At 46.0% G+C, this 24,457-nt stretch overlaps 1 protein-coding gene across 1 annotated transcript; it reads left to right on the top strand.

The window, feature by feature from the left end:
* Nucleotides 1–3,091: 3,091 nt before the first annotated feature.
* RPE65 (retinoid isomerohydrolase RPE65) lies at nucleotides 3,092–23,414 on the top strand. The gene is made up of 14 exons (XM_038752954.1): nucleotides 3,092–3,105; nucleotides 3,714–3,796; nucleotides 5,140–5,290; nucleotides 7,235–7,342; nucleotides 7,453–7,594; nucleotides 9,448–9,595; nucleotides 12,018–12,099; nucleotides 13,029–13,161; nucleotides 13,234–13,373; nucleotides 17,085–17,214; nucleotides 20,992–21,106; nucleotides 21,566–21,660; nucleotides 21,753–21,864; nucleotides 23,013–23,414. The coding sequence occupies exons 1-14, from the start codon at nucleotides 3,095–3,097 to the stop codon at nucleotides 23,162–23,164; spliced, it is 1,602 nt and encodes a 533-aa protein (XP_038608882.1). The 5' UTR covers nucleotides 3,092–3,094; the 3' UTR covers nucleotides 23,165–23,414.
* Nucleotides 23,415–24,457: the final 1,043 nt, after the last annotated feature.

The following is a 24,457-nucleotide window of genomic DNA, read 5'->3' as shown; positions in this document are numbered from 1 at the left end:
GGGGAAGCTATTTTAGTTTCTCTTCCTGTATTTCTTTAGCTCTTTAGCTCTTAATGATGATAGGTAATTGTCCAGGATGAAAATATCAGCAGAGTCGAGATATTTTTTGTTTGATTAATGGTACATGTTACTATGTGCTAGGCACCGTATTCTGCACTGGAGTTGCTACAAGATCACCAGATTGGACACAGTCCCTGTCCCACATGGAGCTCACGGTCTATCAGTGGGAGACGGATTTGAGTCCCATTTTACAGATGAGGTAGCTGAGGCACAAAGAAGTTAAGTCCCCTGCCCAAGGTCACACAGCAGTTAAATGGTAGAGCCAGGACTAAAGCCCAGGTCATCCGACTCCCAGGCCTGTTCTCTTTCCATTATTATTATTATTCTTATAGTATTTGTTATCATGCCTGATCTGATTATATTGTATCTTCCCCTTCTAGACTGTAAACTCATTGTGGGCAGGGAACTTATCTACCAACTCTGTATTGTACTCTCCCAAGTGCTTGGCACAGTGCTTTGCACACAATAAGAGCTCAATAAATACCATTGATGAAGATAACAGATTTCTAGAGAGATTAGGAGGAAATGGATATAGGGGGAAAGGTTAAGGATGTTGGGTGGTCCTTACCTAATCTCATGAGAATGGGCATTTGGATGACCAAGAGGGTAACAATCACATGGTTCATCCAAGCATCTTGTCACCACTTTCAGAGACAGAATGTTGAACTAGATGGCTTATGTTCCTGTAAAATATTGTTTTCCTGAGTGAACTGAGAAGGGGCAGGTCTACTGGTAGGACTAAATGTTAAATTGATCTTGAAGCAAAGCCCAAATAATGCTCATTGGAAGGTAGCATTCAATAGCAACTCCCCAGCACCACCCGCCCCCATCTAGACTGTAAGCTCTCCCTCCAGACTGTAAGCTCCTGTGGGCAGGGAATGTGTCTGTTTATTGTTCTATTGTACTCTCCCAAGCACTTAGTACAGTGCTCTGCACACAATAAGCAACCAATAAATACGACTGACTGGGTGAGCAGGGTAGTAGAAATGGCATTTTTTCCACACCTACTTGATACAAGGCATTTTACTAAGTGGTTGGGAAAGTATTCCCTTCCCCACAAAGAGCTTGCAATGTAAACCTCCTCCAATTACCTTAGCTTGGAGGTTTGCTCTCCCACTGTTGATTGCTGCCATTTATTGAGCACCAATTGGTCAAATGGTGTTTTGTTTTTTGGGTTTTTTTTTTAAGGTATTTAAGCACTTGCTATAAGCCAGGTGCTGTACTAAGCATTGGGGTAAATATTCAGTCAGGTTGTACATAGTCCGTGTCCCATGTACAGATGAGGTAACTGAGGCCCAGAGAAGTGAAGTGACTTACCCAAGGTCACACAGCAGACAAGTGGCAGATCGGGAGAGAACCCAGGTCATCCTGACTCCCATGCCTGTGCTCTAGCCATCTAAGCTGTGCTGCTTCTTCTTCCCTGATTATTTCTAGTAAAATTGTTCCAGCATAAATGGACTGCTATGAAAATCACCCAAGCACAGAAAATGCTTCAGGAAATATAAATATGTGCTACTATTTCCTGGCTGAGTTTGCTTCAGGAATCCTAATATTAGTAGCCCTACATAACTGGTAGACTGCATGTTAATCTTTTCCACCCACTCACGAGACCTGGTCTCATTTCCTCACAACTCCTCATGACTGGCGCTGCCTTGAAAAACTGAGGCAAGGAAGGTTCTCAGGGAGCACCTGCCTTCTGCTTAGCACCTGCTTAGTACAGTGCTAAGCGCTTAGTACAGTGCTCTGCACACAGTAAGCGCTCAATAAATACGATTGATTGATTGATTCTGTTGACTGACAACGGAAGGAGGAGAATAACACTTCCACTGAGAGAAGACTCAGGGCAGGGATTAGGGTGAAAAATGTAATGTTCCCTGTTCCTCTGCTGTTTGAATGAATACATCCCATGCGGATAAGAATTTGTGTGCTCATTTTATTAATCATTAGTTCACATATGTACTCCAGGAGAGAATGGGACAAGAATAAAGAAAAACAGTGTGGCCCAGTGGAAAGAACAGGAGACTGGGAGTCAGAGGACCTAGGTTCAAGCTTTTGTGGTCAGGGAATGTCTGTTTTTTGCTGTATTGTACTCTCCCAAGCACTTAGGACAGTGCTCTGCAAACAGTAAGCTCTCTATAAATACAATTGAATGAATGAATAAATAACCCTGGCTCTGCTACTTGTCTGCTGTTTGATATTGGGCAAGTCACTTAATTGCTTTGTGCCTCAGTTACCTCATCAGTAAAAGCAGTGTGGCTTAGTGGAAAGAGCCCGGGTTTGGGAGTCCGAGGACGTGGGTTCTAATCCCGGCTCCGCCACTTGTCTGCTATGTGACCTTGGGCCAGTCACTTCACTTCTCTGTGCCTCAGTTACCTCATCTGTAAAATGGGAATTAAAAGGGTAAGCCCTATGGGGGACAACCTGATTACCCTGTATCTACCCCAATGCTTAGAATAGTGTTTGGCACATAGTAAGCGCTTAACAAATACCATTATTATTATTATTATTAAAATGGGGATTGACTGAGTCCCACATGGGCTGTGTCCCAAACTGAGTATCTTATACCTACTCCAGTGTTTAGTACAGTGCCTGGCATGTAGTAAGCACTTAACAAATGCCATTCCTTTTTTTTAAAAAGCGCTTGGGTAACTACAACCCAGAGATGGGAAATCTTTGCCTCAGAGGGATCGCTCTGTACCAGGAGCTCTCGGATGGAGTGGAGGAGGCACGTTAGAAACCGTGTGACTCAAAAATGCCCTTCTCCCCACTTGTTTCAAGTCAGAAACGATCGAGGCCTCTTGAGAACAGTCAAAGAACTTTGTTATGGGAAACCGTGAGACCAAATAATATGGCATCGGGAGAATTTTAATGGTGAAAGCAACGTCTGTTCCCCTTCTCCCAGCTGATTGGCGCCTGGCTGTTTCTCAAAACTCCATCCCTTTTTAGAAGGAATTAGCAGGCACATAAATACGGAGGATTCAGCTCAGGCAGCTTCGTGCTACAGCCGAGCCCTGGCTCCTTCTACACTGAGAAAATGTCCAACCAGTGAGTATCTCCGTGAGCTTTTTGTCTCGAGTTTTAGTGAAAACTAGAAGAGGGAGATGGGTGACCAGGTCGATCGGAGGTTGGCCAGTTCTCATTTCGGTCGACAGGATGCTTGCACTTGTTTTCCTGCATTAAAGCTTGTTGACGGCAGGGAACGTGTCCACCAACTCTCTTATATTGGACTCTCCCGATTGCTTAATATAGTGCTCTGCATAGAGTAAGCGCTCAATAAATTGAACGATTGATTCCTGGTAGAGCTAGATGGTGCAACCTGCATCCAGGTGAGGCATGGAGGGTGGACTGGGCAGGATCGGTACTGACCACACTGATGCGGCCCCCTCCAGGGAAACTCTAGAGCAGAGGCCTTTACCTCTTCCCTCCACTCCTCTTGGCCATTTCTCATCTCTGCTCTTTTCCTCTTTTTCCCTCAGCCTGCCCCCTCCTTTTTTTTCCTTCTTTCCCCATTTGTCTCTTTCTCTCCTCCCTCCCTCCTCCCCTCCATTTTCTGGTCTGCCCCATTCCAGCCCAAGGAACCCCAAAGATTTTCTTTTATTTCACCCCTTTCTAAGCCCACCCAGGCTTACTCTCATCCCCTGAAACTTTTTCAGGGTCGAGCACCCAGCCGGAGGGTACAAGAAACTCTTTGAAACGGTGGAAGAACTGTCCTCTCCGCTGACTGCTCACGTCACAGGTTTGCTCCTTGTCCTGACCCCTTGAACTTTGTCCCAGGAATTCAGGCCTCAGGGACCTGACGATCTGGGTGGGAGGTGTCGGGGGATGAGGAGCCCCAGGTGGGAGTCGGAAGAGTCCTTTCCTAGCATTGCATGAACCTATCTCCACTTACACAAAGGGAAAAGCAGTTCCTGGTCTGAATCCACCATGGTCCATGTGGGGCATTGTGCTGAGAAGAGGGAAAGAGCCTTAGCACCCCAGAAGCATTTAAACTCATGGGGGAAAGGGCAATAATAATACTATATATAATAATAATAATAATAACAATAGTAATAATAATGGTATTTGTTAAGCGCTTGCTATGTGCCAAGCACTGTTCTAAGCGCTGGGATGGATACAGGGTAATCAGGTTGTCCCACATGGGGTTGACACTTTCAATCCCCATTTTCCAGATGAGGTAACTGAGGCCCAGAGAACTGAAGTGACTCGCCCAAGGTCACACAGCAGACAAGTGGTGGAGCCGGGATTAGAACCCACGTCCTCTGACTCTCAAGGCTGGGCGCTTTCCACTAAGCCCCACTGCCGTAGTGGATAAAGCATGGGCCTGGTATTCAGGAGGTCATGGGTTCTAATCCTGGCTCCACCATTTGTCTACTGTGTGGCCTTGGGCAAGTCACTTCACTTTTCTGTGCTTCAATTACCTCATCTGGAAAATGGGGATTAAGACTGTGAGCCCCATGCGGAACAAGGGATGGCATCCAACCTGATTTCCTTGTATCCACCCCAGTACTTAGTACAGTGCCTGGCACATAGTAAGTGCTTAACAAATATGATCATTATTATTATTGTTATTTAAAATTCTTATATAGTCTGGTCTGACATCCACCCAGTGGGGCCCTGGGTCTCTGACCCACCTGCTCATTTTAAGACCATAATAAGAAGAATCCAGGTGTGCTGGAGCAGCTTCAATCGCCCACCCCAAGGATATCTCTGGGCTTTATTTCTGTTTCCCTTAGCCAGGCAAACTCCAGCTTCAGTTTCTCCTAATGTCTCTGTTTGGGGATTTGCCTCCTCCTTCTCCCCAGGATTGGAAGGGCCACCGTTGACCAAGGGGGATGATGAGGCAGGCGGCCCATCCGTCCAAAAGCAGGGCTCTTTCCTCTCCAACCTGAACCTTCTCTCCCTTCCCATTATCCACCTCTCAGCCATGCTCCCCTTCTGGTCTCTTACTTCTCCATGGGAGGGGGGCAGAATCCATGGTGAGCAGAGGGGTCATCCCATCTCTGGGAGGAGGGTGTGGGATGGCAGATGAGGAGGGGTAAGGCCTTCACCCCAGCCTCCAACCTCCCTCCCGTCCCACAGGCAGAATCCCCGTTTGGCTGAGCGGCAGCCTCTTGCGCTGTGGGCCGGGCCTGTTTGAAGTGGGCTCTGAGCCATTCTACCATCTGTTTGACGGGCAAGCCCTCCTCCATAAGTTTGACTTTAAAGAGGGGCACGTCACCTACCATAGAAGGTAAGTCCCCAGACTGACTCTCCCCCACTAGGTCATATAAGCTCGTTGTGGGCAGGGAATGGGTCTGCTTATTATTCTATTGTACTCTCCCAAGTGCTTAGTACACTTCTCTGCCCAGAGTAAGTCCTCAAAAAATACGATTAAATGAGTGAACCACCCTCTGTCACAATCATATTATAGAGTGCTTATTGGGTGCAGAATACTTTTCTAAGCACTTGGTAAGGTACAATAGAACAATATAAAGGATACATTCCCTGCCCGTAACAAACTTAGTCTAGAGGAGGAGACAGATATTAATATAAATAAATAAAATTACAGATCTGGACATGAGTGCTGTGGGGCTAGGAGGGTAGATGAATAAAGGGAGCAAGTCAGGGTGAGGCAGAAGGGAATGGGAGAAGAGGAAAGAAGGGCTTAGGGAAGGCCTCTTGGAGGAAATGTGCCTTCAGTAAAGCTTTGAAGGTGAAGAGAGTCATTGTCTGTGAGATATGAAGAGGGAGGGCGGTCCAGGCCAGAGGCAGGATGTGAGTGAGGGGTTGGTGGTGACATAGATGAGATGGAGGTACAGTGAGGAGGTTGGCATTAGAGGAGTCTGCTACAACTCCTCCCAGTGCCTAACCTCCTCCCGCTCCTATCGCTGCAGGCCCACAGCTAAGCCATCCTGGCTGGCCAAAACGCTCCATACAGACACTGGTCCGATCCCGAACCTCCTTGGATTTTGTGAAGATGTGGTCTAACAGCCACTGTGGGGATCAGAGCAGCAACCAGGGCCTACTGGAACGAGGACAGAGAATCAAGGAGATGTGGGTTCTAGTCCTGGTTCAGCCACTTGCCTGCTGTGTGACCTTAGGCCAGTTGCTTAACTTCTCTGTGGCTCTGTTTTCTCACCTGTAAAATGGGGATAAAATACCTGTTCTTCTCCCTCTTAGATTGTTAGCACCATGGGGAACAGTGACCGAGTCTACCCCAGCACTTAGCACAGTGCTTTAGCACCTAATACAAGTTTAATAAATGTCATTATCACCAATAGTTGGGAAATGGTCTCAGTAGCAACCTCTGACACTTCTTGTCAAAGAAATTTTGAAATGTAATAATAATCATAATTGTATTTGTAAAGTGCTTACTACATGCCAAGTACTGTTACTAAGCACTGGGGTAGATCAGATGCAATCAGATCAGACACAATCCCTGTCCCATTTTGGCTCACAGCTAAAGAAGGAGGGAGTACAAGTTTTTAAATCCCCATTTTACAGATAAGGAAATGGGCACAGAGAAATTGTGATGGCATCATCATCATCAATCATATTTATTGAGCGCTTACTGTGTGCAGAGCACTGTACTAAGCGCTTGGGAAGTAAGTGATAGCATGGTGTAGCAGATAGAGCATGGGCTTGTCAGTCAGAAGGTCATGGGCTTTTTTTATGGCATTTATTAAGCACTGTGCAAAACACTGTTCTAAGCGCTGGGGAGGTTACAAGGTGATCAGGTTGTCCCACGGGGGGCCCCCAGTCTTAATCCCCATTATACAGATGAGGTAATTGAGGCACAGAGAAGTTAAGTGGCTTGCCCAAAGTCACACAGCTGACACTTGGCAGAGCCGGGATTTGAACCCCTGACCTCTGACTCCAAAGCCCGTGCTCTTTCCACTGAGCCACGCTGCTTCCCCACGCTGCTTGTCTGCTGTGTGACCTTGGGCAAGTCACTTCACTTCTCTGGGCCTCAGTTACCTCATCTGTAAAATGGGGATCAAGACCGTGAGCTCCATGTGGGACAGGGACCGTGTCCAACCTCATGGTCTTGTGTGTACCCCAAATACCATTTAAACAAAACAAAAACATTAGTGTGAGTTCCTTGTGGACCAGGAATAGGTCACTGCCTTGCACTGCACAATTACTACTACCACTGTCCATCCTTTCTGGCTGCCCTCTCTTGTCCCTCCTTTAGATTCATCCGGACTGACGCGTATGTGAGAGCGATGACCGAAAAGAGGATCGTTATCACCGAGTTTGGCACCTGTGCTTTCCCCGATCCTTGCAAGAACATATTTTCCAGGTTAGTGTGGTCCTGGAGCATTTTAAGGGCAGCTTCCAGTTTCGCTGACCTGTTCGGAAAGTCTTAAGGGGAGAGGGATTTGATCGTCTTCCTTTTCGCTGCTCGCTCAGGTTTTTTTCTTATTTCCGCGGAGTGGAGGTGACAGACAACGCCCTAGTGAATATCTATCCGGTAGGAGAAGATTACTACGCCTGCACGGAGACCAACTTTATCACAAAAGTTAACCCGGAGACTCTGGAGACAATTAAGCAGGTGGAACTTTGTCATTCCAATTCAGCCGAGTGAAAGTATTTAGAATCCAGAATGGAAGGAACAATAGCGGAAGCCTGTCAGTTTAAAAATGGAAGCATCATGGTGGTGTATTTGGGGTGTTTTCTGTTATTGTTTTTGAGGGCCATCTTTTTGTAGAGTGGCAGAGGAAATGAAGTTCCAGGCATTTACAGGCTTGACTTGCTGCTCACGGGTTTTAGACCTCAAAGGAAATCCCCACCATGCCCCATTCCCCTCCCCATCATCCATTTCTAAGGCATTTTCAAGGCCTCCAGGATTCAAGTGAACCATCCACACACCACCTAGCCCAGACCCCAGGTCTGTGGGTTCTACTTCTGCCTCTTAATGTTACCTCTTTGCCTGGTTTCCAACTCTCTCTCTCGATGACTTGAGGTAGGATGATACATGTTTGGTTTCGAGTCTGCTGAAGGTAGCAGGACCGATGATCTCCAGCTAGCCCTTTCCCCACCCACCTCCCTCTGCTCATGCTGGCTTCGGCTCTTAATAGAGTCTAGTCCACATATTTACTAAATCCCCTTCCGGGAACCCAAGCCACACATTTTTAGAGCCCAGTGACTGGATTTTTCTAGAGCTTTGCCACATTTCCCAATGCTTGCCTCTGGAGCCTAGCTGATATTGGTTTTGGTTTGGTTTTTATCAAAGAGTAGGTCTAGTTAACTCGATCAGAGTTTTTCAACCTGTTATTTATTCTTTCTTCAAAGCCCTCTACACTTGTTACATGACCCAATGGGAGGGGCTGTAGAATCACACCAGAAAGGCACGATCAGGGGCTGATTTGTGCATTTGTTTCTTGGTGGAATGCACTGAGAAGCTTGTTCGATTAATTGCTTGGAGACTTCATCTGGTTTCTGAGAGCACTGCCTGGATTGCCAACTTACAGAAAGGGATGGGGAATCTGCCGGTCTGTGATAACACTCCTCAGTCAGGAAGATATTTTGGATTTTATTAAGAATAAACACCAGTCATTAAATAATATTATAACTCATTTATATTAATGCCTATCTTCCCCCTCTAGACTGTAAGCTCACTGAGAGCAGGGAATCAATCAATCAATCAATCATATTTATTGAGTGCTTACTATGTGCAGAGCACTGTACTAAGCGCTTGGGAAGTACAAATTGGCAACGTATAGAGACAGTCCCTACCCAACATTGGGCTCACAGTCTAAAAGGGGGAGACAGAGAAAAAAAAACCCAAACATACTAACAAAATAAAATAAATAGAATAGATATGTACAAGTAAAATAAATAAATAAATAATAGAGTAATAAATATGTACAAACATATATACATATGTACAAACATATATACATATAGGGAATGTATCTGCCAACTCTGTTGTACCCTCCCAAGTACTCAATACGGTGCTTTTTTATGGTATTTAAGTACTTACCATGTGCCAGGCACTATACTAAGCGCTGAGGTGGATACAAGCAAATCGGGTTGGACACAGTCCCTGTCCCACGTGGGGCTCACAGTCTTAATCCCCATTTTACAGATGAGGTTACTGAGGCACAGAGAAGTGAAATGACTTGCTCAAGGTCACCCAGCGGACAAGTGGCGGAGCCAGATTAGAAGCCAGGTCCTTCTGATTCCCAGGCCCGTGCTCTATCCACTGTTACACTGCCTCTCAGTGCTCTGGGTAGAGACCATTTCTCCATGTTGCCAACTTGTACTTCCCAAGTGCTTAGTACAGTGCTCTGCACACAGTAAGCGCTCACTAAATATGATTGAATGAATTGTAAGCACTCAATAAATACTATTGATGATGGTTAGGGTGCTTTGACGTGTCCCATGTAATCTGCCTCTCTACAGGTGGATCTCTGTAATTATATTTCAATCAATGGAATGACAGCTCATCCCCACATAGAAAATGACGGAACCGTCTACAACATAGGCAATTGTTTTGGAAAGAATTTTGCCATTGCTTATAACATCGTGAAGATCCCTCCGCTCCAAGCAGGTCTGTATCCCCAACGTGCCGGGACTGCATCTGGAAAAATTCCCTCTTGGCGTGAGAGGATGGGAACTAAGGGGAAGGTTGACTTCTCTGTCCATAGGGTGTGCAAATCCTGGGACTGTTCAGATCTTTTTCCTGTAGATTTTTCCCATTTGCTTCCATCACCGCTTCATGGAGAATATTGTCCTTCGAGAATGCAGCTTCTTTTGAGCAGGGATCATGTCGATCAATCAGTCAGTGGTGTTGAGTGCTTACTCTGTGCAGAGCACTGTAATAAGGGCTTGGGGGAATATAATACAACAGAATCAGACACATTCCTCTGCCAATAACGAGCTTCCGTGTCTACCTACTCTGTGGTTGTGAACCCCCACCAGAGGACAGGGACGGTTCATGGGTTCTGATCCTGGCTCTGCCACTTGTCTACTGTGTGACCTTGGGCAAGTCGCTTCACTTCTCTGTGCCTCAGTTGCCTCATCTGTCAAATGGAGGTTAAGACTGCGAGCCCTATGATGTGGGACAGGAACTGTGTCCGGCCCTATTATCTTGTAAACACCCTAGCGCTTAGAACAGTGCCTGGCACATAGTAGGGGTTTAGCAAATACCATAATTATTAATTATTATTAATTTCCCACTTGCATATTCTCTCTCAATGCTTAGTACAGTGTTGTGCACACAGTACACACTCAATAAATACTACTGACCGATTGAAATGGCGATGATAGCTCAGATGATATATATGAATGCCACTGACTCAAAATAAATTCTGATCCAAGCAGAAGTTGGAGAAACCTCTTTCTTTTCTCCAGCAGGTGGTCTTAAATCCTGACCTGCTAGTTTTTCCTCCTCATTTCCACCCCGATCCAGTTGCTCTTCAAATTTTCCCCACTCGTCTTCACATCCAGCTCCTGACCATAAGGCACACCATCAACCCTCTTCCTCCTAAATATCCACCCTCTCTTCTCCTACTACAACCCAGCTCACACTTGTCATTCCTTCGAGAAGCAGCATGGCTCAGTGGAAAGAGCACAGGCTGCAGAGTCAGAGGTCAAGGGTTCAAATCCTGGCTCTGCCAATTGTCAGCTGTGTGACTTTGGGCAAGTCACTTCACTTCTCTGGGCCTCAGTGACCTCATCTGTAAAATGGGGATGAAGACCGTGAGTCCCCCGGGGGACAATCTGATCACCTTGTAACCTCCCCAGGGCTTAGAACAGTGCTTTGCACATAGTAAGCATTTAATAAATGCCATTATTATTATTATTATTATTATTACCTATTCACCCTACTTCTCTCTCAACTCTCCAGCCTCCAACTCCTCACTAATGCTCTCCCTCCTCCTTCAAATATGCCGAGTCTCAGCTCTTCCCATCTTCAAAGCCCTTCTGGGCTCTCACCTCCTCCAGGAGACGTACTGGAATTTTTCTCCTCCCTGGATCATGTCTTCCTCACAACCACTCCAACATTTTGTACCTCCTCACAGTATCCCTTGGCAGTTTTGCTCTACTGACTGCCCCTGCCCATTAAGGACACCGTAAATTCTGCTATAGCTGTCTCCTCTACTAATGCTTCTCTCCTCTAAATAATAATAATAATAATAATAATAATAATAATAATAATAATAAATAATAATGGTATTTAAGCGCTTACTATGTGCAAAGCACTGTTCTAAGAGCTGGAGAGAAACAGCGTGGCTTAGCAGCAAGATCACGGGCTTGGGAGTTAGAGATCCTAGGTTCTAATCCCGTCTCTGCCTCTTATCAGCTGTATGACTTTGGGCAAGTCACTTTACTACTCTGTGCCTCAGTTGCCTCATCTGCAAAATGGGGATAAAGACTGTGAACCCCACGTGGGACAACCTGAGTACCTTGTATCTAACCCAGTGCTTAGAACAGTGCTTGGCATTTAGCACTTAACAAATACCATCATTATTATTATTGTTAGTGTGAGCAGGGATCACATCTTCTTCCTTTAATGTACTCTCCCAAGTGCAAGTGTACAGTGCTTTGCCCACAGTAGGTGTTCATTTTATTCATTCATTCATTCATTCAATCATATTTATTGAGCACTTACTGTGTGCAGAGCACTGTACTAAGCACTTGGGAAATACAAGTTGGCAACGTATACAGTCAGTCCCTACTCAACAGCGGGCTCACAGTCTAGAAGGGGGAGACAAAACAAAACATATTAACAAAATAAAATAAATAGAATAAATATGTACAAATAAAATAAATAAATAGAGTAATAAATATGTACAAACATATATACAGGTGCTGTAGGGAGGGGAAGGAGGTAGGGCAGGAGGGATGGGGAGGGGGCTCAGTCTGGGAAGGCCTCCTGGGAAGGTGTTCAGTAGGGACTCTTAATTGGTTGATTAAATGTGCTAATTCATGGCAGGCTTTCCCATCTTTTAAAAACGACTGTATTTCAGACAAGGAAGATCCAATAAACAAGTCAGAGGTGGTTGTACAATTTCCCTGCAGCGACCGATTCAAGCCATCTTACGTTCACAGGTAACTTGAAGACCTGCTCCAACCTCCAGGAAAAATGAAGTTAATGTTAGACTGGTACCTACCCTGCCTCCCGAACAAACATATTTGGGCACGGTGTTTTCTTGTGCTCTGTTCAATTGAACAATCTTCTGGTAGGCCCTGTATGGCTTAATTTGACGCATCTGCCAAACTAGCTCTCTTCCTCCCTTCAAAGCCCTACTGAGAGCTCACCTCCTACAGGAGGCCTTCCCAGACTGAGCCCCCTTTTTCCTCTCCTCCTCCCCATTGCTCCCCCGGCCCTACCTCCTTTCCCTCTCCACAGCACTTATATATATTTGTACATATTTATTGCACTATTTATTTTACTTGTACATATTTACTATTACTATTCTATTAATGATGTGCATATAGCTATAATTACATTTATCCTGACGGTTTTGACACCCGTCCACATGTTTTGTTTTGTTGTCTGTCTCCCCTTTCTAGACTGTGAGCCCGTGGTTGGGTAGGGACCGTCTCTATATGTTGCCGACTTGTACTTCCCAAGTGCTTAGTACAGTGCTCTGCACACAGGAAGCGCTCAATAAATACGAATGAATGAATGAATGACTTTGTTGAACATGATTGTTCAGATTGATTTGTGCCTCAAAGTCCCAACTTCCTACTTACAGAGAAACATTATGACCTAGTGGCTACACGACGGGCCTGGGAATCAGAAGGACTTGGGTTCTATTCCCTACTCCATCCCTTGTCTGCTGTGTGACCTTGAGCAAGTCATCCCACTTCTCTGTGCCTCAATTACCTCATCTGTAAAATGGGGATTAAGACTATGAGCCCCAAGTGGGATAGGGTCTGTGTCCAACCTGATTATCTTGTATCTACCCCAGCGCTTAGTATAGTGCCTGAACAAACACCATTAAAAAAAGATGCCTCCTGTTTTCCCCACACAGCTTTGGTTTGACTCCGAATTACATCGTTTTCGTGGAGACGCCGATCAAAATCAACCTGTTCAAGTTCCTTTCGTCCTGGAGTCTCTGGGGTGCCAACTATATGGATTGCTTTGAGTCCAACGAGACCATGGGGGTAGGTACTATGGTCAGATGAGGAGAGGGAAGGGAAACCGTGCATGGGGATAAAAAACTTCCTGCTTTCTAGGTCTGGCTCCACGTGGCGGACAAAAAACAAGGCAAGTGCCTCAACCATAAGTACAGGACGTCGTCTTTTAACCTCTTCCATCACATCAACACCTATGAAGACAACGGATTCCTCATCGTGGACCTGTGCTGCTGGAAAGGGTGTGTATGGTCACCTTTAGGGGCACACGCTAGATGCCGGAGGGATCTCAGCTCGACATCGATGCACCTGTATATATGTATATATGGTTGTACATATTTATTACTCTATTTATTTATTTATTTATTTATTTTACTTGTACATTTCTATCCTATTTATTTAATTCTGTTGGTATGTTCGGTTCTGTTCTCTGTCTCCCCCTTTTAGACTGTGAGCCCACTGTTGGGTAGGGACTGTCTCTATGTGTTGCCAATTTGTACTTCCCAAGCGCTTAGTACAGTGCTCTGCACATAGTAAGCGCTCAATAAATACGATTGATTGATTGATTGATCGATGCAGCGTGGCATCGTGGGTAGAGCCTGGGCCTGGGACTCAGATTAATACTACTAATAATGGCATTTATTAAGTGCTTACTATGTGTAAAGCACTGTTCTAAGCACTGGGGAGGTTCCAAGGTGATCAGGTTGTCCCATGGGGGGCTCACAGTCTTAATCCCCATATTACAGCTGAGCTAACTGAGGCACAGAGAAGTTAAGTGACTTGCCCAAAATCACACAGCTGACAATTGGCAGAGTCAGGATTTGAACCCATGACCAGTATATATGTTTGTACATATTTATTACTCTATTTATTTTACTTGTACATATCTATTCTATTTATTTTATTTTGTTAGTATGTTTGGTTTTGTTCTCTGTCTCCCCCTTTTAGACTGTGAGCCTACTGTTGGGTAGGGACCATCTCTATATGTTGCCAACTTGTACTTCCCAAGCACTTAGTACAGTGCTCTGCACACAGTAAGTGCTCAGTAAATACGATTGATTGATTGATTAATTGACTTCTGTCTCCAAAGCCTGTGCTCTTTCCACTGAGCCACGCTGCTTCTCAATTAGAACCCAGAAGGACCTGGGTTCTAATCCTGGCCCTGCCGCTTGTCTGCTGCATGACCTTGGGCAAGTCATTTCACTTCTCTGGGCCTCAGTTTCATCACGTGTAAATTGGGGACTAAGACTGTGAGCCCCACATGGGACAGGTACTGTGTCCAACCTGATGTACTTTTATCCACCCCAGCGCTTAGTGCAGTGACTGACACACAGTGAGCACTTAAAAAATACCACAATTATTATTATTATATATTAAGTGCCTACTGTGTGCACTGTGCTGTGCTAAGTGCTTGCTGGGGCCAGTTAAGTATGCCGCCGCCAAATTCACATCCCGTCCAAGAGAGTGTCCTAGTTTTTAGGGAAGCAAAATCAATCACTGGTATTTGTTGAGTGCTTACTCCATGCAGAGCACTGTACTAAGCTCTTGAGACCATACAGAGCATAGAGAAGCGGCATGGCTCAGTAGAAAAAGCACAGGCTTTGGAGTCAGAGGTCATGGGTTCAAATTACAGCTCCACCAATTGTCAGCTGTGTGACTTTGGGCAAGTCACTTAACTTCTCTGGTCCTTGTTTACCTCATCTGTAAAATGGGTATTAAGACTGTGAGCCCCCCATGGAACAACCTGATCCATCCCCCCATCTTACCTCCTTCCCTTCCCCACAGCACCTGTATATATGTTTGTATGAATGTATTGCTCTGTTTATTTATTTTATTTGTACATATTCTATTTCTTTTATTTTGTTAACATGTTTTGTTTTATTCTCTGTTTCCCTCTTCTAGACTGTGAGCCCACTGTTGGGTAGGGACCATCTCTATATGTTGCCGACTTGTACTTCCCAAGCGCTTAGTACAGTGCTCTGCACACAGTAAGCACTTAATAAATACGATTGATTGACTGTTGGGTGGGGACTGTCTCTATATGTTGCCAACTTGTACTTCCCAAGTGCTTAGTACAGTGCTCTGCACCCAGTAAGCACTCAATAAATATGATTGATTGATTGATTGTAATCTCCCTAGCACTTAGAACAGTGCTTTGCACATGTAAGTGTTAATAAATGCCATTATTATTATTATTATTATACAGTAGTTAGTAGACATGATTCCAGCCCCCAGAGTGGTAGAATATAATTGAGAAAGCACTGGAGGGCTCTGGAAAAATCACCTAGAATCAGTCAAAACTATCCCACATGTCAAAAAGGTCCATCCATCAGACAAAGCTGAGCTGGGGTGCGGTTGTTTTGACTTGATCAATCAATCAGTCTTATTCATTCATTCAGTCGTATTTGTTGAGCGCTTACTGTGTGCAGAGCACTGTACTAAGCACTTATCACTGTCACCAAGTGTCCCAAGAGGAACAGAATACGGATGTAATTCTGATATTGGACATAACAGGAATGTCTAATATCTCTTCAGAGAAGATAGGCATTTCCTGAAGATGAACATCTGAGAAAGTGATGATGACGCGATGTTTGCTAAGCATTTTTGTGCCAAACACTGTGCTAAATAATAAATGACATTAAATGATGAGGGTACTTGTTAAGCGCTTACCATGGGCCAAGCCCTGTTCTACAAGTTGTCCCATGGGGGGCTTACAGTCTTAATCCCCATTTTACAGATGAGCTAACTGAGGCACAGAGAAGTTAAGTGACTTGCCCAAAGTCACACAGCTGACAATTGGCAGAGCCAGGATTTGAACCCATGACCTGTATATATGTATATATGTTTGTACATATTTATTACTCTATTTATTTACTTATTTTACTTGTACATATCTATTGTATTTATTTTATTTTGTTAGTATGTTTGGTTTTGTTCTCTGTCTCCCCCTTTTAGACTGTGAGCCCACTGTTGGGTAGGGACTGTCTCCATATGTTGCCAACTTGGACTTCCCAAGCGCTTAGTACAGTGCTCTGCACACAGTAAGCGCTCAATAAATACGACTGATGATGATGATACAAGTTAATCAGTTTGAACACAGTCCCTGTCACACTTGGGGCTCACGCTCTTATCCCCATTTCACAGATGATTTACCTCAGGACTTGCTCAAGATTACTTAGTGGACATGTGGCAGAGGCAGGATTAGAAACCAGGTCCTTCTGGCTCCCAGGCCCATGGCTCTATCCACTAAGCCACACTGCTTCCCTAACCCCTGGGGTAAATACCATCCAACCAGTTTAGACACAGTCTATATCTCACCTGGGACTCACGGTCTAGTGTGGCAGGGAAGGAAAACAGATACTTCATCCCATTTTACAGAGGAGAAGACTGACACAGCAAAGTTAAGTGACTTGCCTAAGGTCATACTGCACGGTAGACCTGGGATCATAACCCAAAGCTTCTAAAACTTCTTGCATTTTAAAACTTCTTGCATTTTAAAACTTCTTGCATTTTAAAACTTCCAAGTAAGTTTTCTTCCCAAGCTGTGCAGAAGGAACCAGCAGTCCCCCGCCACCTGTAATAGAGAAGCAGGATGGCTTAGTGGAAAGAGCACAGGCTTGGGAGTCAGAGGTCATGAGTTCTAATCCCAGTTCTGCCACTTATCAGCTGTGTGACTTTGGGCAAGTCACTTAACTTCTCAGTTATCTCATCTGTAAAATGGACGTTAAGACTATGCACCTCACATGGAACAACCTGATTACCTTGTGTCCACCCTAGCACTTAGAACAGTGCTTTGCACATAGCACTTAACAAATGCCATAATTATTATTAATAGAAGTTTCCCTGTTGGGAAGGAAGAACTGAACACCTCCCATTTAAAACGCCAGTGGCCATCGCTTGCCAGTTCCCCATACAGGGCTGTGCTCACTCTCGTCTTTTCTCTCCCTCTGCAGGTTTGAGTTCGTCTACAATTATTTGTACTTAGCCAATTTACGGGAGAACTGGGAAGAGGTGAAGAGAAACGCCAAAAAGGCTCCCCAGCCCGAAGTGAGGCGATACGTCCTCCCCTTGAATATCACCAAGGTAAGCCGGCCCCCAGGGCCGTGCCCACTGCAGGGGTCATCCCACCTATAGCACCCTGTCAGGCTGGCCCCTCTTGGCCGGCACAACCCCGTGGTGCCCATCATGGGTTCTAATCCCGACTCCGCCGCTTGTCAGCTGTGTGACTTTAGGCAAGTCACTTAACATCTCTGTGCCTGTTACCTCATCTGTAAAATGGGGATGAAGACTGTGAGCCCCACGTGGGATGACCTGATCACCTTGTATCCACCCCAGTTCTTGGAACAGTGCTTCACACATAGTAAGCGCTTATAAATGCCATCATAATTATTATTATTATCCGGGCCCAGAGGTCCGGCAGGGAGGGGGAGCAGCGTGGCTCAGTGGAAAGGGCACGGGCTTGGGAGCCAGAGGTCATGGGTTCTAATCCCGGCTCTCCCACTAGTCAGCTGTGTGACTTTGGGCAAGTCACTTCACTTCTCTGGGCCTCAGCTACCTCATCTGTAAAATGGGAGTTAAGACTGTGAGCCCCACGTGGGACAACCTGATCAATTACCTTGTATCCCCCCCCCAGTGCTTAGAACAGTGCTTCACACATTGTAAGCACTTAACAAATGCCATTATTATTATTATTATTAGGCCTCATGGGGGTGGGAACAGGGAGGGAGAGATCTGCTGAGGGCATAAAGGAATGGTGTTCCCGAGGAGATGAACCCAGGGAGGTCAGCACAGACAGAAAAGCGGTTTGTTCTCAAGTTTACGGAAGAGAGCCAGCAGACACCGCTGAGAGCCGGGCTGGACTAGAGCCTTTTCCTTCTGGCTTTCTTCTCTCCAAGCAACAACGGGGTTTTCAGTCGCGTCAGCGGCATCCGGCGAGATTAAGATGTAAGAGAAGCCGTGTCAGGGAGCGGAAAGATGACGGGTCTGGGAGTCGAGAGGACCTGGGTTCTAATTGCGGCTCCACCAAATGTCTGTTGCGTGACCTTAGGCAAGCCACTTAACTTCTCTGGGCCTCAGTGACCTCATCTGTAAAATAGGGATTAAGACTGTGAGCCCCGTGTCGTGTGGGACGGACTGTGTCCAACTTGATTACCTTCTATCTAACCCAGTACTTAGTACTGTGCTTGGCACATAATAAGCACTTAACAGTTACTGTAGTTATTATTATTAAATTACAGTGGACCCCATTAAACACTTCAGTGCCAACGGGTACTGGACACTGTACTAAGCACTGGGGAGAGGGTCAGCTCTCGTCACAAGCCTGGGAGTCAGAAGGTCGTGGGTTCTAATTCAGGCTCCGCCACTTGTCTGCTGTGTGACCTTGGGCAAGTCACTTCACTTCTCTGTGTCTCAGTGACCTCATCTGTAAAATGGGGATTGAGACTGTGGAGACCCATGTGGGACAGGGACTGTGCCCAGCCCAATTTGCTTCTTTCCACCCCAGCACTTAATACAGTGTCTGGCCAGATGCCACAATTATTATTATTATTATTATTATTATTATTATTATTATTATTATTATTATCACAATACCCTAGGACTCTCATTCTGTTTAGCTCTGCCCCTGCCTTATGATTTTGTTGCTTCACCATTTGTGTCCAAAGCTTACCGCTTCCTGCCTTTATTCTTAGAACGTGCTACTCAGGACCGGCTTCTGCTTAAAATGTGAGACCCATGTGGGACAGAAACTTTGTCCAACCTGATTAAATTGTATTTACCCCAGCACTTTTAACAGTGCTTGACACATAGTAAGCACTGAAATACCATACTTATAATGATAATAATAATAATATAATAATATAATATAATAATAATAATATATTATTATTATTATGTGATCCTAGAGGCAGGAGGAAGGGCCTGGGCTTAATTCTCACTAGCTTGTTTATCCCCAGGGCTTAATTCAGTGCTTTATATGCCAAAAATGCTTAATAAATACTATTATTACTGTTTTATATTTATATATTAACGCACAAACTTATATTTAGTTATGGCAGGGCTGACATTTAGACAAGACAGTAAAGTTGGGTGCCAACAGCCAATCAATCAACCATATTGAGTGTTTAGTGTTTGCAGAGCACTGTCTTGATAGTTTGGGAGAGTAGAACAGTGCTCTGCACATAGTAAGAGCTTAATAAAGGCCATTATTATTATTATTATTATTATTATTGTTATTATTATTATTACAGTATAACAGTGTAACAGAGTTGGTAGACATGTTTCCAGCCCATGACAAACTTATAATCTAGAGGGGGAAACAGACATCAATATAAATATATTATGGATGTGTCAAGGCTAACGCCAGGGTTATAGGCTTGTGAGACAGGAAGGATGGTGATGCCATCCAGAGTGATGGGGAAATCAGAGGGAAAACAGGGTTTGGGTGGGAATACTTTGCTTTGTACATGTTAAGTGGGTGGGAGTTAAGGCAGGAGGAAATGCAAGACTGCAGAGAGGGAGAGAGAACAGGGCTAGAGATGTCCATCTGGGAATCATCTGCATAGGGGTGGTAGTTGAAGCCATCAGAACGAATGAGTTCTCTAAGGGAGTGCGTATAGATTAGAGAACAGAAGCAGACCCAGAACTGAACCTTGAGGATCTCCAACAGTTAGGGGGTGCGAGACAGGAGAGAAGCCTGCGAAAGAGACTTAGAATGAGTGCCCAGAGAGATGGGAGGAAAACCAGGAGAGGACAGTGTCATGTGAAGCCAAAGTTGGATAATGTTTCCAGGAGAAGGGGGTGGCCAAAAGTGTCAAAGGCAGCTGAGAAGTCGAGGAGGATTAGGATGGAGTAAAAGCCATTGGATTTCACAAGAAGGAGATCATTTGTGTCCTTTGGAGTGAAGTGGATGGAAGCCAGATTGGAGGGGGTCGAGGATACAATTGGAGGAGAGGAACTTGAGACGGGGATGTAGATAATTCGCTTAAGGAGTTTGGAGCTGTGGGGGGTCAATGGAGGGTTTTTTTTTTTAAGGGGAGGTAGGAGTATATTTTGAAAGCAGTGGGGAAGAAGTAATTGGAGAACGAATAGTTTAAGATGGTGGTCAGGGAGGGGGCAAGTGTTTTAAGGTGCAAAGGGATGGTGTTGGTTACAGGGGGAGGGAGTGGATTTTGAGAGAAGGCATATTTCCTCTTGAGATACTGTCGGGTAAGCTATGAGAGTCGAAGAAGGAGCAGGAGATGGGAGGGGTTGGAGAGGAGCAGGGAAAATTTTATGGAGGTCAGACCTAATAGTTTCTATTTTCTCAATAAAGCCAACTTTGGAAGGGAGAGCAGGGACAGGATCTCAAGAGTCAACACCGCTGGCTTCATTTCCATTTGTCTTCCTTAAGCTGTGACCAAAGGGCTACAGAGAGAAATTTCTCCAGGGCCTGGCGGCCCCCGAGTCTGCATTCTCCAGCCTGGGCCCTCAGTTGAGTTTCTAGGAATCTCTCCTCTCCTCTCTCTCACTCAGCTGGTACTGGGAATCTTCTCCACCCAGCAGATGGGAACAATAAATAAGCAATAAATGGAAAGGCAGCCATACTTTGAGGAAGACGTTGATCGGAATTTAATGAGAAAGCTTTCTCAGAGAGGAGTGGCCAGGCAATGACATCGGCCCTTCCACAGGGGAGGATTCACAGTCACCGGGTTGGGCCCAGCCGTGTGCCTGGAGGCCAGAGGAAAACCCCAGTCTTGAGGTGACCGCTCGGATAGCCTAGGCCCCGCTTCCTCCTAGCAGGCTCCATTTTGGCCACGCTAGAATGGAGATACCAAGAGGAGCGATGATCCCACACTGCTTTCCGTTTCCTCCCGGTCCTAGGCCGACACGGGCAAGAACCTCGTCAGCCTCCCCCACACCACAGCCGCGGCCATCCTGTGCAGCGACGAGACCATCTGGCTGGAGCCAGAAGTGCTCTTCTCTGGCCCCCGACAAGGTTAGGACAGGAGCGAACAACCCTGCTTGGCTCCCTCCGGCCTTCCCGTGGTATCGAGCATATCGGGGAGGTGGGGACCCGTCTCTCTGGGTCCACAGAGTCAGGGACTTGAGTAATAATCCCGGTTATGTCACTCACCTGCAGTATGACTATGTGCCACTCACTTTCTTTCTCTGTGCCTCAGTTTCCTCATCTGCAAATTGGGGCTTAAATACCTGTTCTCCCTCCCTCTTAGACGGTAAGCCTGATTGATTGTATTGTATCTATTATTATTACCGTTATTGTTCTGGGGGACAGGGTAGAGGGACAAAGCAACAGGGCAAATTCAATTAAGCTCACTATTCACCCAAGAAGGAAACTGGAAATTTCATGCAGAAGATAAGGAAGTCTCCACGTGAGGATGTCAGTTTTAATCTGGGGGATGGGGTGGGGGAAGGGTGACACCCACTGTCTTTGCAGCCTTTGAGTTTCCTCAAATCAACTACCAGAAATACGGCGGGAAACCTTACACGTACACCTACGGGCTCGGCCTGAATCACTTTGTCCCGGACAGGGTAAGTCCTTGAACTTCAAGCGCTTAGTACAGTGCCCTGCACACGGTAAGCCTTCAGTAAATACAACCCCGTTCTCTCTCCCACGTGGGCAGCTCTGTAAACTAAACGTCAAAACAAAAGCCACTTGGGTGTGGCAGGAGCCCGACTCTTACCCGTCAGAGCCCATCTTCGTTTCTCACCCGGATGCTCTTGAAGAAGACGATGGTAAGAGGCCAGTGTTGGAATGTTCCTTCGTGCATTCATCCGGTTGGATTTATTGAGCGCTTACTGTGTGCAGAGCACTGTTTTTCTTGGCCAGCCCCGTCCTCGAAGCTGGCTCCCTTCCACCTCCCTGCCCAGTGGCATCTCTTGGAATTAAACTGATGGGAAGGAGAGAGAGAGGGATGGAATGCCAACAGGAAGGTGGAAACCAACAGGATTTGGCTATGGGAGCTTGGCTCTGTTCCAAGATTAACTCTTCCAAAAGTAAGCGAGAGAATTGACCTGCAAAGATTAAGCCTTGAGTGATTTGGGTATGGCTGTCTTAGTTCAGAGAGTTCTCTGAGCTCCTTTGACAAAGCCTGTGAACCCTGGCCCTTTCCCCACTCCTTGGGCTGGGGTAATGTTTGGGAGGGTCAGGTCTGATCCAAATCCTCTGGCCTGCTCCTCTCTGGCTTTGTGACCATTTGTCTGCGGGCTCTTCTTAGTCCTGAGGCAACTGTGCTACTTCACTCTGCCACTTACTTCCTGGCTCTAGATTACAGGTCCCTGCTAGGGCAGCAAGGATGACCCCCCTACCCCTCCTCAGTGACAACCTGACCTCACTAAAGCAGCAGTCAGTGGAGCTATGTAATCAGGGACCTGGGGCAGACAGGCTGGACTGGTATTAAAATAAGAGCCTCTCAACTTACCCCTGAAAGCACAACTCCTCCTAACTCCAGTCAGTTAGGGTGTTTTCACATCCAATCGTGCTCAGTAAGTAGCATCGGGTGGAAAGGAAGACTTGTTTGGCTGCTGTTTTCCTTCCCTCCCTGCAGTTCTAAGACTAAGTTCTGAGAGTGGGGGTCTGGCCTCCCCCGACTCTCCACCAGGTTGAGGGACTTGGTGGGGGATTTGGACTGTGTCCAACCCAATTTGTTTGTATCCATCCCTACGCTTAGTACAGTGCCTGACACATAGTAAAGCTTAACAAATACCACAGTTATTATTATCGGTTGCATCTGATGTGGCTACTAGTCCAGACTTTCCCCCAGTTCAGGAGCAATTTCTCCTCTCATCACAAGAGGTCTGTACGGGCCACAAAGCTGTCAAGCAATTGGGCGGTTTGGGGTTAGGGTTTCTAACTGTGATCTCCCTGTACCTTCCCTTGTGAGGAGTGGTCCTGAGCGTGGTGGTGAACCCCGGCCCGGGCCAGAAGCCTGCTTACCTGCTCATCCTCAATGCCAAAGACATGAGCGAAGTGGCCCGGGCGGAGGTGGAGATTAACATTCCCGTTACCTTCCACGGCCTCTTCAGGAAGTCGTGACCGCTCGCCTTCCAGTTACGTGTTTCCTTCATAGAGCTCTGAGTCTGGGGAGACACCCATGCAACCATATCCTTCCCCACACTCAGAAAAGCTAGGGTCCACGCGTCGGGGGCCGGAACGGGAAGAAAACACCTGGAAACCACCTTAAGCTCTGGAGCAGGTGGAAGATGAGATGCAAGTGGCTATCAATCAATCGTTGTATTTACTGGGAAGCAGCAAGGCCTAGCGGATGGCGCACAGGCCTAGGAGTCGGAAGGACCTGTGTTCTAATCCCGGCTCCACCGCTTGTCTGCTGTGTGACCTTGGGCAAGTCAATTAATTTATCAACTGTAAAGTGGGAATTAAGAGTGTGAGCCCCATGTGGGAAAGGGACTGTGTCCAACCTGATTAGCTCGTGTCTACCAGTGATTAGCACAGTGCTTGACACAAAATAAGCACTTAACAAATAACATCATTATTATTATTGTGCTTGCTATGTGCAGAGCACTGTACTAAGGGTTTGGGAGAGTACAGTAGAACAGACACATTCCCTACCCTCGACTAGCTTACAGTCTAGAGGAGTATTGCACGATCAGAGCCCAGTTGGACTCCAGAGGGGATAGGACCCCCCCCAGCTAAACCCGATTCTCCCACCCCCAAATCTTGCACAAGCAACTAAGTCCCCCAAAAACATGTTGGCATTGTCATTAAACTTTCTGCCTCCTCTCCATTGTGGGATGGTCATTTGCTGAGGAGATGCTTGCTGATTCCCCTGCCTGGGCCAGGGTCTCTCTGCCTTTCAAAGCTTTCATTCATTCATTCATTCAATCGTATTTATTGAGCGCTTACTGTGTGCAGAGCACTGTACTAAGCGCTTGGGAAGTACAAGTTGGCAACATATGTCAAAGCTCCCTCTCCCCCTGTGGCTTGTTTGCAACTTGTTGCCGGAGACCAGCCTGGAAGGAATGTGCCTGTTTATTGCTATATTGTACTCTCCCAAGCACTTAGTACAGCGCTCTGCACACAATAAGCGCTCAATAAGTATGATTGTAGCATTCTTAGCATTCACAGCTATCCCTTTCTTCCCTGGGGCTGTCTAATTATGTTAAGTAGTGGCAAGGTTGAAGTCTGGTGAATCGTCAACCTGAGAATTGGGAGTTCACGGGGTGGCTGGGGTGGGGAGAGGGAACTGCTGTTTGTTTGGTATGGTGATTCTCAGGCACCTGCCTTGACTGACTGTGTAAGGGTCATGGCAGAAATTTTATACAGGTATCAGAGTTCTGTTTTTAAAAGCGGTAATGCAAGTCAGCAAAG

The sequence above is a fragment of the Tachyglossus aculeatus genome, chromosome 10 (assembly GCF_015852505.1).
Source record: "Tachyglossus aculeatus isolate mTacAcu1 chromosome 10, mTacAcu1.pri, whole genome shotgun sequence".
Lineage (NCBI taxonomy): Eukaryota > Metazoa > Chordata > Mammalia > Monotremata > Tachyglossidae > Tachyglossus > Tachyglossus aculeatus.
Note: the sequence above shows the minus strand (reverse complement) of the source record. Positions and strands in the feature narration are given on the sequence as shown.

Coding starts and splice junctions, on each gene's coding strand:
- RPE65 (XM_038752954.1), top strand. Junction 7,343..7,452: donor TGCAAGAACATATTTTCCAG/GTTAGTGTGGTC, acceptor CTGCTCGCTCAG/GTTTTTTTCTTATTTCCGCG. Junction 13,374..17,084: donor GACCTGTGCTGCTGGAAAGG/GTGTGTATGGTC, acceptor CTCCCTCTGCAG/GTTTGAGTTCGTCTACAATT.